Genomic DNA, 14,861 nt, shown 5'->3' with positions numbered 1-14,861 from the left:
CAGAAAATTAATTGGCTGTTCAATGTGGGTCCCATTCGTAGTCGCAATACAACTACAACACCACGGAAACTAACAAACAAAAACATTCTAAAGTGCTTAATGAGCATTTTAATGAGCATTGGAGGCAGCGTTACATAGACATAAAAAATTTAAACCTAGAACATTGAATTTAAAACTTTTCAAGGCCTAAAATGTAAAAAATATAGACTTTTTTTTTTTTTTTTAAGACTCTATGCAAACCCTGATTTTGTTACTGTAATCCTTTAGTCACCCTTTTAGCGTATATGGAAGTCATGTGACAAAAGGACGAACAACTTGGACCAGAGGACTCATGAGATTAACTTAAATCTGTTTCCTGTGTAATGCCCTGCTGTGAGTTCGTAGTAACGGTGTCACGACGCCTATTAATTTGTGATAGGTGCACAAAATATTCTTTTGAAGGGCACTATTGTTTTTGGTTTGACAGCTTTCAAGAAATGAGCTCTTAGCCCTCAAATATGTCAACTAACGTTAAAAAAAAAGAAAAAATGACGCAGAATAAAGAGATATCCAGATCCAGATCCTCTCTCAGTGATGATCATTTGTGTGCTGTCCATCGCAAATCCACCTCAGTTATTCAACCTGACGTCAGTGCACTCGTTTAAGCCCAAAACAGGCTAGATATCTTCTTAATGAACCCTAAAAGACCTGAGGTAATCCAAACAAAAAACACTGCGTTCCAGCTTCCAACTTTGTTTGAGGAAAGCCAATATTTTGGCTCAACAGCTTGGTGACCACAAGGCACTATAACATATTTGGTCACATCCTTACCAGTGATGTTGAAACCATTATAGCTGTTGGGAAGCTTGAGTGCAAAGAGCCACCCAAAAAGGCCACCGATGGGCGTGGCAGGCATCAGAGACCACCCTAAAGGCTCTGGGACTTCACTGATGGCTGTGTATGCTCGACCGTCCCCCACTACGATGTAAACATGGAGGTCGATGTTGTCCAGTCCCACTGGGGTCGAACCCACAGTAACCATCCCGTTGACTTTTCCATTCACACGCTGAGGAGCGCCTGTAAAAAAGAAAAAAAAGAAAAATATTAAAAAAAACTGAAGGTCCTTAGAGAGAAGAAGCTTTTAGAGAATTTTAGAAAGATCAATTTCTCCATTGCTTCTAAATAATTTATCTTCTATTCCAATTTTCTCACCTCCTTTGCTATGAGGGAATCTTTTCTGCCTGCTAAGGAATTACCGAGTGCTGAACAACTGTTTCCAACTAAAAAGAGTGGCAGGTTTGTGTTTGGTGACAAAACTGCGCTGTGTCCGCTTTCCGTCTCCACAACCGACCCACACACTCCATAAAAGAACACAAAGCTCCTTCTGTACACACTCATATCCCACTGCCAAGTATGATTTTCCTCAGCAGAAATGTCATTCAGCAAAGCTTAAACACTGTCTGACTGGGGTTCATGTCTTGGGCTCAGAGCATGGCCAGGTTAATAACACATTATGTTGTATATATTCAATATTATAGGTTTAATATGGTGTCTCAAGTAGGATGTTTTTTTAAAGCAAGCTTTACATAGGCTTAAAAAAAATCTATGGATATATTTGATTTAAAAAAAAATATATTATGCCTGCAAAAACAAACCGGAAGCAAGGTAAACTTGTGTAAGTAGACTGTTTAGCAGTGTCTTGGATGGAACTTTCATTGAAAAGTCATTGAAAAAGCTCAGTTTATGGTGGAATTCCGACAAAAGTTATCTATATTTATCTGTGAGTAACATGTTTGAATTCAATCCAACTCAAACGCAAACTCCAATTTGCATCATAAACTTCAAATCCACCAAAAAATGGTTGTTACCCAAACCGAAGTCAATTTTTTTCCCCCAACAAACTTGAACAAAAGTCTACGGAGAAAGAAGTGTTTTTATGAAGTGCTTTAGAATAACTGTTTACTGAAAATCTTATAGAAATAAGGCAATTGAATTAAGGATTGAAAACGGTCCCTCTAGACTCCACAAGCTCAACTAAATGGACATTAAAATAAATAAAATAAACTGTATATGGCATGCATTCTAACATGTGTAGCAGTTTAATTTTTGTTACAGAAAAGAAAAAACTTTTAACTAAACCTAATTTATTCCCATACCCAAGACCAAATGTGTAAAATCCTACATTGTCCCAATACAGATGGTCCCAGAGATACGATGGTTCGACTTACAGTTTTCTTATTCAATTGTCTTACGAGGACAATAGCGATATGACAAAATCATAAAAATATTTTGCGAAAACGTAGCAGCATATGCTCCGCCCTCCATTTTCAAACCAACGCTCATCCACTCGCCCACTGCCACATTCATATATACTGTATAGTTTATACAGTACGGTACTGTTAATGGCTCTGTTTCGCTAAATTACAGTATGTACTTGTTAAATTCTTAAGGAATTACAGTATTCTACTCCATACTGATCACGATTCTTTAAGACTCCTGGGTAGGCTAGACCACATATCGATTTATTATATTTTCAAATTACAACAGGGTCATCGGAACACATCTCTTTCGTAAATCGAGGACTACGTTTATATAACTAATTTAAAACTTACCATCAGGAAGGCAATGGCGTCCATTTCCATAGAAACCGGCATGACAGTGGCAGCAGTAGCCTGATGGGTAATCGACGCAGTAAGCGTTCTGGCTGCAGGTCTGCTGGAAACGATTGCACGTCTCCTTGTTTTCAGTGGAATAGTGAATCACTGGAGGGAACAGAACCAGATAGATAGAGTGAATAGGAGAGAGACCTAGAGAGAGAAGATCATGTTAAAACCTGTAAACATAATGTAGGACTTTAGACACAAGCCTAAGTAGCTCTGTAATCATACATACGGGGCGACTAAATTTACTCGAGCAACAATTCTACGTTCTGCAACCTGACAGATGTTCCCTGTGCCCGAGTGGCGTTAAGGAAAAGGATCTGTCATCCAGAAGAGAGATGAGAAAAACTCCTGTCATCTGTTCCTGCTGCAAACAATGATTTAAAGACAAAATGCTGGCCCCCTGGCAAAATATGAGGCTCATGTCATACTGGACATCTGGATGTGTTTTTTTTTTTTTCACTGCAGTTGCTCAAGGTCACAGCTCACATTCATTCATTTGAATTCCAGGAGGTTCTTATCACACTTGGACCAACACAGTACCATGCCGAAGCTTCGGGAGAGTATCGTGACAAAGTGCAGGTTAACCGGCCTTGTTTGTTTTTGGTTTGTTTTACTTTTATGAGTTTTGCTGTATTGAAAAGAATGAAAGACAAAAGGAGTGACAAAGAGGGAGGCTGAACAGCTGTTAGATTTTAAAGGGAGTAAAAAGTGAAAAAAAATGAGCGTGACTGCTGTTTTCACAGTTTCAGTCTCACCTCCAGAGTCAAAGTTCACATTTTCTTCCACGTTAACCCTGACATGACCATCAGGGTGAATGGGATACGCTTCCAGAAGAGTGGCCTCTGGGACTGGATCCACAGACTCGATGATTTCCTCTTTCTGAAAATTTGTAAGGGAATGGTGAGTAGTCTGAGGGTCTGGACTTAGAGTGCCGTGATCTTCGTAGAGGTCAAGTTGGGATAGATTTAAGTCAGCTTCCTGGTTTGAACTACTGAACTTAGAGGCACCGTGGCCGAGCTGAGGGAATTGTGTGGCATCAGGATTTGGGAAATCTGGATCGATGTTGTATTCTGGCTCCTCGTTGAAAGGCTCATTGTCTGTCTCATACTCTCCTACGGCGAACTCGGGGGTGGTTTGTAACAAAATGGTTGTCTTCATCGGGAATGCGGTGGGTAAAAGGCCATGACCAGCTGGAATCACGTTGCCAAAGGAGTATGCGTTTCCGATGTGGAAGAGCCAAATGCCAGACACGCCAGTGTTACCTGTCCTGAAGGGAGATGATAAAAACAAAGCATAAGCACAAAGGAAACTAGGAAGCAAATACAGAATTAAAATACATTTGTCTAATTCTTACTGTTGCAATCAACCTAACATTAAGAACTTCCCAAAAATTTTAATTCCAAAATTTTACTAGTAATGAATTATGGATGAGACATTCATTTGGTAAATGGGAAAATCTTGAATTCCTTACTGGTACAAGTTCTTGACAGACTGCTCATTGCTGGTGAGGCTGAAATAAGGTCCCTCGGTGCGTGAAAAGAATAGATACAAGACTTCTCCCCTGGTGAAGCCGACCCGCGCAGGCAGCTCAATCTCCACATTAAACATCTCTTTAGGCCGCGTTCCAAAGAACTGCAATCCATCCTCTGGGTAAAGGTAAAGAGCGTAGGTGTTCTCCTCATCATAAGCCACCACCGCCTGGAATGTGTTAACCTGCCAAACAAGAGGGAGAAGATCAGTGTCGGTCTCCTTTGCAAATGCAAATTCTAGGGCCTTGTCTTTATCCTCGGGGTGATGTGAGTTTGCTCGAGGAACAAAAGATGGTCACACCGTCTTGATAAACAACTTGTGTTTATCAAACGACTCATTGAATTGTTCACACAACAATACATTTCAATGAGTACCACAGAGTTTATCCAGACTGTAAACGTCTGCGCCATTTATTGCTTGTTTGCGACTCTTTCGAAGCGATCCCGCTAAGAGCTTGTGTCTTGCCCATATTTGATATTTTTTTCAAGTTCACATTGATTTTATTTGGTCTGGTAACTCAAGCAAATGTCCCCTTTCGTTTCCTGTTCTCATTTTACTCAGCCCTGCTTTCCTCACACCCTCTTAGGAGAGCACTTTTAAACCGCTGTTTGAAGTGCTGTCTTGTCTTGGCCATAGTCCTTTTCAAGCCATAAAATTCTCTGAAAGCCAAGATCAGAGACATGACTCTGTCCCGATCCTTGGCCACAGACGGCTTTGCCTGACCACCCACTACTTCCAGGTGGTGGATATTCAAATTTTTAAGTAATCTTGCTAACAAAATAAAAGTGCATGCAATCAACATTCACATGGAATAATTTGCACCAATGTGCCTGAAAAAAAACCCACCTTGTGTTCTTTGGTATTTTACCTTCACTATTATCATCACAAAAGAACCTGCAAGGACCCCCCACAACCGCTGCACATGGCTTTGAAAGACCAAGAGGCTACCTAATTCCATAGCATACACCTCTCCCTCCATCCAACAACAAAACAAAAAACAGCCCCAACCCCTTCGGCCTTGAATCCTTAATTACAAGGCCACACTGCCTCCAAGCTCTGCAGGAACACACCCATAAACAAGATTGTTTAAAGATGTTATTGTAAATAATTAGGCACCCACTTGTGGCAAGACTGAGACACGTCCAGGATGATACCACAGGGCACAGTGCCGTAATTGGAAGACAGAAAGCTCGACCGAGCTTGATCTGAACTTCCACTGCTTATTTGTTTAAGCAATAACACCTCCAAATGGCTTCCCACGTCCATCTTGTCTGCGGCAGACACCAGACAGACGTTCGGGGGCCGGAAACAGCATCTACGATACAGAAAACTGACTCCCAAAAAGAAAACACAAGCGACTGTCTAGCTTCTCCACCCCCACACCCTAATATAGAGCATCCGAAAAGCTTGACACTCAGTGGATGAACTGGAGGATGTGCTTTCTTTAAAGATCCCCCCCCATGGCTCAAAAGGCTTATACTGTAATCCATTGTTGAGCAGCAAGCAAACAGTGTCAGTAATCATAAACTGATTCGAGCGAGCCGGTGAACATCGAACAGTAGGACACCAGAGAGACTCGATAGACTTGAATTCTCACCTGTTCAGGCCTCCAGAGACGACTGCGCTCGGAGTGCATTAAAGTGATTTATCTCCTGACGCATAGTTGTCCACGGATGTGATGGATTACATGCTATTACTGTCTGGTAAAGCATACGTCTGAGTAATTCACTCAAGCTCTGTTTATTTGCCGTCGAAAGTCTTTGGATATATACATATCAGGGGAACAGTCAGGCTGTTATATGAACCAGTAAATAACCGACGAGAATGTTTAATCTGACATACAGCTGTTGGCCCCTGGAGGTGAAATCCTAACAGCAGGAATCACAGCATAAGACTCTTCAAATCTGTGCTTCCATGGTTCTTATGGTTTCTCAGCATCCGGAGCTGAACAAGCTCAAATATTTATACACTGCACCTCTTGAATGCAACCTCAGACTATGGATATGAATTGGATTGCCAAATGCATTCGCGCTTGCTCAACAAAAGTTGGCGCTGAACGGGTTCTCGGCAAGGAAAGAGCCGATAATCCCAGAGCTATTAGGGGCAGAGAAAGACTACACGTGAGTAATCATGTCCTCTTCTTTTCCCACCACTTTTTCTTGCAAGCTGCAAAAGGAAATTAGAGGCTGCAGGGATTTTCAGGATAGATTAGTAGTTAGCGCAGGGCAGCAATGTGTGCACAGGTGCCCTATGGGCCTGCAATTACGGCTGAGGGGGTGAATTAAGATTGGAGAAGGGGGGGAATGGGGGGTAGGAGACGACTGACGGTCAATGCTGATAACCTACACCTTTCAGAAGGTTAGAGCTCTGAGCTTCAGGGTCACATAGTTCACGCCACCCGATAGATTCCCACTGGGTGGGGTCGGGGGGGGGGGGGTAATCTGAGCAACCTTTGTTCAGTATTCGTCTCGTAGATAAGATTTCTTAGCCTAGAAAATGACAAACAATTCAATCCCATCAGTTATACTGGATTTTAAATTCCAGATCACCAATCAAACACTTACAGAATGTATATAATGGAGTCTTAAGTGTTTATTAAGAAAACATTTCTACAATCTGGCAACCCTACCCACCAAAAGGCAGCAATTATAACCTTTTTTAATGACATGCACTAAATACATTCCTACCAAATGATTCCTCACCTGTCTGGAAGACTCTGAGGTGCGCGTGACCTCTTTGTAAGCAGCTACGTTTTCCCATGTGGCGATGATCGCGTGAGTGGGTGTGAACTGACTTTCTGGGAATCCTCTCTGGACTTCGGAAGCGATGCGATTCAGGACACTGGGGGACTCGGTTAAGCGGTAGTAGATGGCTCCGTTTCCATTACTGGTGTCTATGTCGGCGAGAAAAGGTGCAATAACAGGGAATTCGGTTGGGAATCCATCATCAACGTACTGCTTCTCCATCGGAAGGTCATGAGGCGAGATGATGCCGTTGGTGGCCACCTGGAACGACACAAACAATTTCAATGGAAAAAAAACCTTGAAAACACATTTTTCTGCCCAGTAACAAATTCTCCAAAATAAAATGTGCAATTTATTCGAAATGTTTCTGCTTTTCGTTTCGGACCATACACACACACACACACACACACACAAAACTGAGGATGATTATTTACTCTACATGCCCTTTAATTATTAGCAAGCCTTAAAAAAGCTCATCTGCTCTAAAAACTACTACTTAGCTTGTGGAAAACGTGTGGCCTCCAAATAAATGACTTACACACGGAAACACACCAACCTAACCATAGTGGAGCTTTTTTTTTTCCACCAGATGTTTGACTAGACCAAAGATGGGAGAGACTTACTACCATACTAAATGTAATATTTTTGTTCCATTTATTTATTTGTTTCGTTTAAAAAAAGGGAAGCAATGGAAGGACAGCCAGAAAACCAAAACTGTAAATGGAGCAAAAATGTGGAAAGCTGGAAATATGATTCTTGCAACAAATTCTTTCTAAATAATATGAATTGTTTGAATTTTTGGAAAAACAGACTAGATATAGACGACTGATTATAAGAAACAGATGATGAAGATGAAGAGGCAGAAGAAGAGCGGGGGGGGGGGGGGGGGGGCTCTTAAACTCCCTTTTTTTAATAAACAAACAAACTTAAAAAATAAAATTAAAAAAAATTTAAAAAAAGGTTTTAACCAAAACCTCTACTTTGCTCTTTTACTAGAAAGAAAGAGCACCAGATTCATCCTAAATAAATAAGTTAGAGGGTGGAAAGAAAGAAAGAAAGAAAGAAAGAAAGAAAGAAAGAAAGAAAGAAAGAAAGAAAGAAAGAAAGAAAGAAAGAAAGAAAGAAAGAAAGAAAGAAAGAAAGAAAGATCGTCTTCAATAAATAAGTTAGAGGGTGAAAAGAAAGAAAGAAAGAAAGAAAGATCGTCTTCAATAAATAAGTTAGAGGGTGGAAAGAAAGAAAGAAAGAAAGAAAGAAAGAAAGAAAGAAAGAAAGAAAGAAAGAAAGAAAGATCGTCTTCAATAAATAAGTTAGAGGGTGGAAAGAAAGAAAGAAAGAAAGAAAGAAAGAAAGAAAGAAAGAAAGAAAGAAAGAAAGAAAGAAAGAAAGAAAGAAAGAAAGAAAGAAAGATCGTCTTCAATAAATAAGTTAGAGGGTGAAAAGAAAGAAAGAAAGAAAGAAAGAAAGAAAGAAAGAAAGAAAGAAAGAAAGAAAGAAAGAAAGAAAGAAAGAAAGAAAGAAAGAAAGAATCCCATGAGTTTGCAAAAGACATTTGGTTAATTAATAAATATAAACAAATAAAAGAATAACAAACCCAAATAAATAACAAACAAGCAAACAAATACATTCTTAGTATAATAGTAACGTGAACTGAGTAGATTAAATTAGAAAGTACATTTGATTCAATAACAACTATTTTTATAATAATAATAATAATAATAATAATAATAATAATAATAATAATAATAATGGTGATTACGTCATTATTGTGGAGTAATAAATGCTTTCTAATAAATCCCTATCCTCCACTTTCTCTATTAAATTAGAAATCATGATTGCACTCACATATAATTTGTTGAACGAGGTGTCGTAGAAGCGCATGGCTTTGCTCAGTGAGATCACTTCAGATGTTTCATCGTCTCCTTCTGGCAGAGTCAGATCTCCACTCTGGGTCCCGTAGGAGAAAAGATCTCCTCTCCTTAGAGCGCTTCCAGGATGTGAGATGAAGGAGAGCTGGAGCAAAAACGCCGCTACTTGCTTCCACATGGTCACAGCTTTCTCAGCTTGTCTCAGCTGTACATTGAGTCCACACTCTTCCCTCTGCCTTTCCACTCTGATCTGCTCTGTGATGCTCCTCTCAGAGTCCACAGGAATTTGAGCTGGGATGGAGATCTCGGCCCCACGGGTTGCCAGATTGGTACCATTTAAACCGTCTAATGGGGGATTTATATTTTGGTTGATTTTATAACGAATAATACTTAAAGGACATTCCAAATTAACGCAGTTTTTTTTTATAATAATCTTTTCACATCCAGTCACCAATTTCTTTCCTGCTCAACGAGTGACGTCAATCCAACATGGCTGCTCAGCCTGCAAATGAGTTCATAGAGCAAATTGGCTTAAATAATACATTATGTTATTAAATTTCTGGGTTTTGCTTTAATTCATATTCAAATAATGAATTAATTTGATGATTTTATTAATAATTGATGTCAAAGAGTTTTATCCTGGTTGTATAAATGTTACTAACGAATTAACTATCTACTAAATACACGGTGGTATCAAAAAGTTTCGAGACTACTGGCGTTAACTGGTGCTATGCTGACCGAATTTGCCACAAAGATGTTTACATTGTTCGGCAAGTTTATGGCGATGCAACATGGAGTTGTTCAAGGTGTTTTGAGTCGTACAAGCGGAAGAACATCACTGGAAGATGATGAGAGATCAGTAAAGCCAGGTTCAACCCCCGAAAATGTCAAAACCATTCAGCAAATTGTGCATGATGATCGTCGGTCCACGTGAACAATCCACGTGTTCTCACTTCTGCACCAACCTTACTCCCAATTCCCAAAGCTAAAGATCCAAAGTTCGTCGTTTTGACACCATCGCAGAGATGTAGCACGAATCACACAAGGTGCTTGACACGTTTTAAAAAGACTTCCAGGACACATTCCATTGGTGGCAGGAATGCTGGGAGCTCTGTATTGCATTGCAAGTAGACTATTTTGAAGTGTGTAAATGTAGATAAATAAGAATTATCACTCATGTGACCAACGTTAGGTCCTACCACAGTTGTTTACATTTACGGCATTTCACAGACTGTCCCTATCCAGACAGTTTGCACCTGAGCAGTTAGAGTTTTGAGCCTTTCCAAAAGGGCCAAATGTGAAAGCATGGTGATGCCAAAATTTTAACTTACAGCCTTCTGAGCAGACGTCCAACATCGTAACCACTTATCTATCACTTCCCTTGTTGTTGTTTCCCCAGTTGTTACTGTGTAAAATGGTGCGTGTACATTTTAGTCTCACTATAGTAGAACTGAACCGATGGTCACCCCAATGGAGGAACTCGAACGCTGCAGTTGAAGTAGTGAACATTCTACATTTCACCATTTTAAACATCACAGATGTGAAGATACCATACATCATAACTATGGATACATATGCACAAATGGCTGGCATACATATCAGCATTTAGTGTGCCACTTGTCAACTGTTGCAATACCAAAGAAAATCGTTAAGCGAGCATAGTACTTTTTGACACTGTGTCCCCAACTACGTGTCCCCTCAAAACTAATGTTGGGTCTCAAATCACATATGTCTTTAAGGATTAGGGGTTAGACAAGTTGGGCAAGCAACATCACCTATACTTTTGGTTGCACAGCAAGAATTATTTTGATGTATAGGTTTCAGATGCAACACAACTCGTCCCAGGATAAATCAATTACTGAAGAAAAATGAATGAATGAATGAATGAATGAATGAATGAATTAATTAATTAATTAATTCCCTAGAAACTATACACTTGAACTAGAACTTCCATAATGAACTTGACAAAATAGCACAAAAACACATGCAGTATAGGTTTTTATAACTAAAATAGAACTACTAATTTAATCAAATGTATACATGTATACAATTTGCATTACTGAATGCAGCTTTGATCAATCTTTCTAAAAAATATCAATTTAAGCACTGATTTAGGTCTGCTTTTACATTAACCCAATTTGGCAACCCTTGCAATCTGGGCGGAGTTACGCAAATATCCTGCCCGCTGATTGGTTGTGCTTCGTTTGCTAGGAAGTACTTCCTATATCTCGGAAAAAGTTAAAAAAACTTTGCGACCTGCAATTATGATCGTTCCCTGTATTTTCTTTCAATACAGAAAACAAAACAAATAAAAAGCGTAGATGAACTGTATTTATAATAAAGAAAATCCAATGGCATGTAAGTTCCTCGAAAGGGGCGTGGCTTGTCATGTGAGCGACCGCCCACTTTCGGACCAGACTGGGCATTTCATAGGAAATACAATGAAAAGTTTATTTCATTCTTATACACATTTATTAACTCGTACTAAGTGCACATTATAATTATAACAACACTTTAATGACTCCTACTAGTATTATTGCTTATCTGAATAATTGTTTGTGTGTAAATCAATATCTGTTTACACAAGATCCAGAAGAAATGTTGCAAAAACACAAAATCTTTATAAGGAATAAAGATTTAATTCATGATTATTTCAGTGTGCAAAATACAGAAGTCCTGTATTTAAACACAATTTCTTCATTACTGGATCAAAATGATTAGTTGAGGTTGGTATGCTTTCCATTTATTCCTGCATTAAAGTCTAAAAAAAGTATCCAGACATTAGATTGAACAAGTCTGAAAGTCAGAATCAAAAATCAAGTCAGTAGTTACACTTTGGTGATTAACCATTGAAGAAGTGCCAGTTTGGTGTTTGGTGTTTGGTCTTGTGCTGCCATCATGTGGTTTACGCAGTGGGACCCTAATCGTTGGTACAGATAATGAGGGATTTATAAATACAGGTTATACACAGATAACCAAATCTGGGCACATCTGCCACAGAGACGTTTGACATGACATACGTTAGACATATGCTGATGCACAAATGTGTTATTTTGAGTGGCACGAGCTCAACCCCTGAAAATGTCAAAACCATTCAGCAACTCGTGCACAATGATTGTCGGTCAACGATCCACACAATCTTCCTTCCACTCCTGCGGATTTCACCCTCTTCCCAAAATGAAGATTCAGCTCAATGGTTGCTGTTTAGACACCGTTGCAGAGATCCAGCACGAATCTCAGGAGGCACTTCAAAAAAGACGACGTCCAGGACACATTCCAGAAGTGGAAGGAATGCTGTATTGCTGTGCATGGGCACTATTTTTAAGGTGATGTAGGTAAATGTAGATAAATGAAGTGCTTTCACAAGAAAGAACAGAGCTAGTCTCGAAACGTTTTGATGCCATCTTGTAAATCCAGGGAATTGTCCATGCGAAAAAACATGTGGACACCGGATGTGCTTCTTCCACAAAAACTGATGGCAACAATCAGGAAGCACAGGGGGTCCAAATTATGAGACGGGAAGTAATGAAGTATAATGAGTTTGTTATTGTACTTAAGTAGATTTTTTTGGTGTCAGTACATCACAATTTTTTCTTTTGACTTTTTACTTTCACTCTAATTTTTTTACACAAATATCTGTACTTTCTACTTTTTCAAACCAGGTTTGTTACTTTAGATTAAATCTATTTGAAAACATAAAATTTGTTCTTCTTATTGCACACCATTTTCAGCCCATCAACCTATTTCTTGTTACTTCACAGCTGTTGAAGTCTCCCACTGGTGTACAATATCCAGGCTCTCACACACCACAGACATAGGCTAGTGTACAAAGCTAACAACAAACAAGACAGAAGGCAACACAAGTATGAGGATAATGTGGATGAGACAAAGGGAGTCCGGGAACAGAGACGTTCCTTGATCACCTGGTGATCTTTTCTCTGCATGTGTTCTATATGAAGGTTTATAAAGACAAGTTTGGAGTGAAAGGACTCAGATCCCTGACCTCCTCAATCCCACTGAACACCTTTGTGATGAACTGGAACTGGAGCTTTCTCTACCTATGCTCTTGAACCTGAATGACAAGGACGAGGGTGTGATCATGACGCATTGAAAACCTCGTTAATTACACGTATGTTGCACACACACATACGTCCACCTACAGCATTCAGCTACTTCTGTTCAAAAGTCTTTGACCTTTGTGTCATTTTTATAATTGGCGGTCTGTAATTGATTTGCCTGGAGCTTGAGACAGTTTTTAAAAGGTCATGGCATTTTGCACCAGGCAAAATCACCCTCGCCCTAACACGCCCATTAAACCCCATCTCAAAAAGTCCTTTTCTGTTCACAGCTCTGTAATTAGACCACTGGCTTTCAGAAAAATCTCAGTGCTGCAGTTGCTGTGATCCAGCTACAGGAGGCGTCACAGGAAAACAAAAGGATCCAAAATTCCACTCTGATATCAGAAGTTAGTTAATGAGTGTTAAATTATTACAAAGATATTACCATTAAAGTGTGTATTGTTACACATTACTACACAGGCTTGCAAGGTTTCATCTTTCTGGGTTCTTTGAAATTTACATGCGTAAATAGCAATAGACTTCATGCCAAAAGACTTCATGTAGGCTTTATATCACAAAATGTCCATCTTTAGAATTTCTGAAATGAAAATATTCGATTTTAAAAGATTTCAATAATGATTAATAATGATTGTTTGAAACAATATACATCCCAAGTTCTATCTAGTTAACTAGAATCAATCAGACTCTCAAAACGAACCAATCAGAATGTATCAACTGCCCTAAGCCAATCCGAGCACATGTTACTTCCCCTTAGCCAATCAAAATGAATCATACTGCTTTCAACCTATCAGAACACACTTGCTGATCACAACCAATCAGGACACATCGTACTGCTTTAAACCAATCATTGTATTTCTCTCAGCCAATCAGAACAAATCATACTGTTTTCAATCTATCAGAACACACTTGCTGATCACAACCAATCAGGATACACTGTACTGCTTTAAACCAATCATTGTATTTCTCTCAGCCAATCAGAACAAATCATACTGTTTTCAATCTATCAGAACACACTTGCTGATCACAACCAATCAGGATACACTGTACTGCTCTAAACCAATCATTGTATTTCTCTCAGCCAATCGGAACAAATCATACTGTTCTCAACCTATCAGAGCACACACCTATTAGCCGAGTTAATCAGAGCAAACTGCACCGCTCTCCGCCAATCAGAACAAATTGTAGTGCTCTCAAAAAGGTACTGTACTGATCACAACCAATCAGGACACACAATTCTGCTCTCAGCCAATCAGAACACACTGTACAGCAGCTCATGATCAAAATGTTTTCTTGGACTTTCATACAGAAAACCTTCTGTCAGAGGAGCCTTCTGGTTCCACTGGTGGTACAGAAACCCTGGAGATTCATGCAGAAGATTTGCTAGCTTACCTAGTTACCCTTGTCTGCTAATGACCTGTGCAACATGTGCCATGATGTCCGGAGGAACAGACACAATTTTAGAACTGAATGAGAAGGACCTTGAGAGATGACCAGTGCACTGACGCTTCCATGAGTGCTGGTGGATAAGGTACATTGCCTGACAACAAGATACCAAGATGTTTTTCATAGAATGGCATATCATCAAATCTTAGCAGTCTGGTCCCAATACCATCATGGAGCCCATACTGGGGAAAGCAAAGCACGTCTAGGAGGCTCCTTGTATGGAAGACCTCTCAGGTGCATAGAAGTGTGTTGGAGGTGCATCCTCTTTAGGATGTTTTCCCATTATATTTATTTATTTTATTTATTTATGAGGGTCATTGTGATGGTTGGAGATGTTTACCAAGAACTTATGAGCGGCTAAATGTAACAGATCTAAACTGCATAGATTAAAAAATTGGATATCTGTAATTAACATCAAGGTCCGGAAACTTTCAGACATTTAGTTTTGGGAATATTCTGGTGGACCATCCGGTGCAGTGTGTGATATCAGAGCTTGCTGGTTTGAAATTTGGTGGATAATGACTAAATAATAGTGTCCTATCTGTAGATATTTTT

General features: G+C 39.5%; 1 protein-coding gene across 6 annotated transcripts in view; it reads right to left on the bottom strand.

Annotated features, from left to right (window-relative positions):
- nid2a (nidogen 2a (osteonidogen)) overlaps positions 1-9,111 on the bottom strand; it is a 42,272-nt gene extending 33,161 nt beyond the window's left edge. For all 6 annotated transcript variants that reach the window (XM_083550350.1, XM_083550352.1, XM_083550353.1 and 3 more), the window contains exons 1-6: positions 8,762-9,111; positions 6,875-7,177; positions 4,114-4,355; positions 3,398-3,909; positions 2,592-2,741; positions 811-1,056 (exon numbers count right to left, since the gene is read on the bottom strand). In XM_083550350.1, the coding sequence (XP_083406476.1) occupies positions 811-1,056; positions 2,592-2,741; positions 3,398-3,909; positions 4,114-4,355; positions 6,875-7,177; positions 8,762-8,962 (1,654 nt within the window). In that variant the 5' untranslated portion in view covers positions 8,963-9,111. The remainder of the gene's footprint in view (positions 1-810; positions 1,057-2,591; positions 2,742-3,397; positions 3,910-4,113; positions 4,356-6,874; positions 7,178-8,761) is intronic.
- Between the last annotated feature and the right edge of the window lie 5,750 nt (positions 9,112-14,861).

This window comes from Silurus aristotelis (genome assembly GCF_946808225.1).
Source record: "Silurus aristotelis genome assembly, chromosome: 9".
NCBI lineage: Eukaryota > Metazoa > Chordata > Actinopteri > Siluriformes > Siluridae > Silurus > Silurus aristotelis.
The sequence above is the reverse complement of the archived record's forward strand: the minus strand, read 5'-3'. Positions and strand labels throughout refer to the sequence as shown.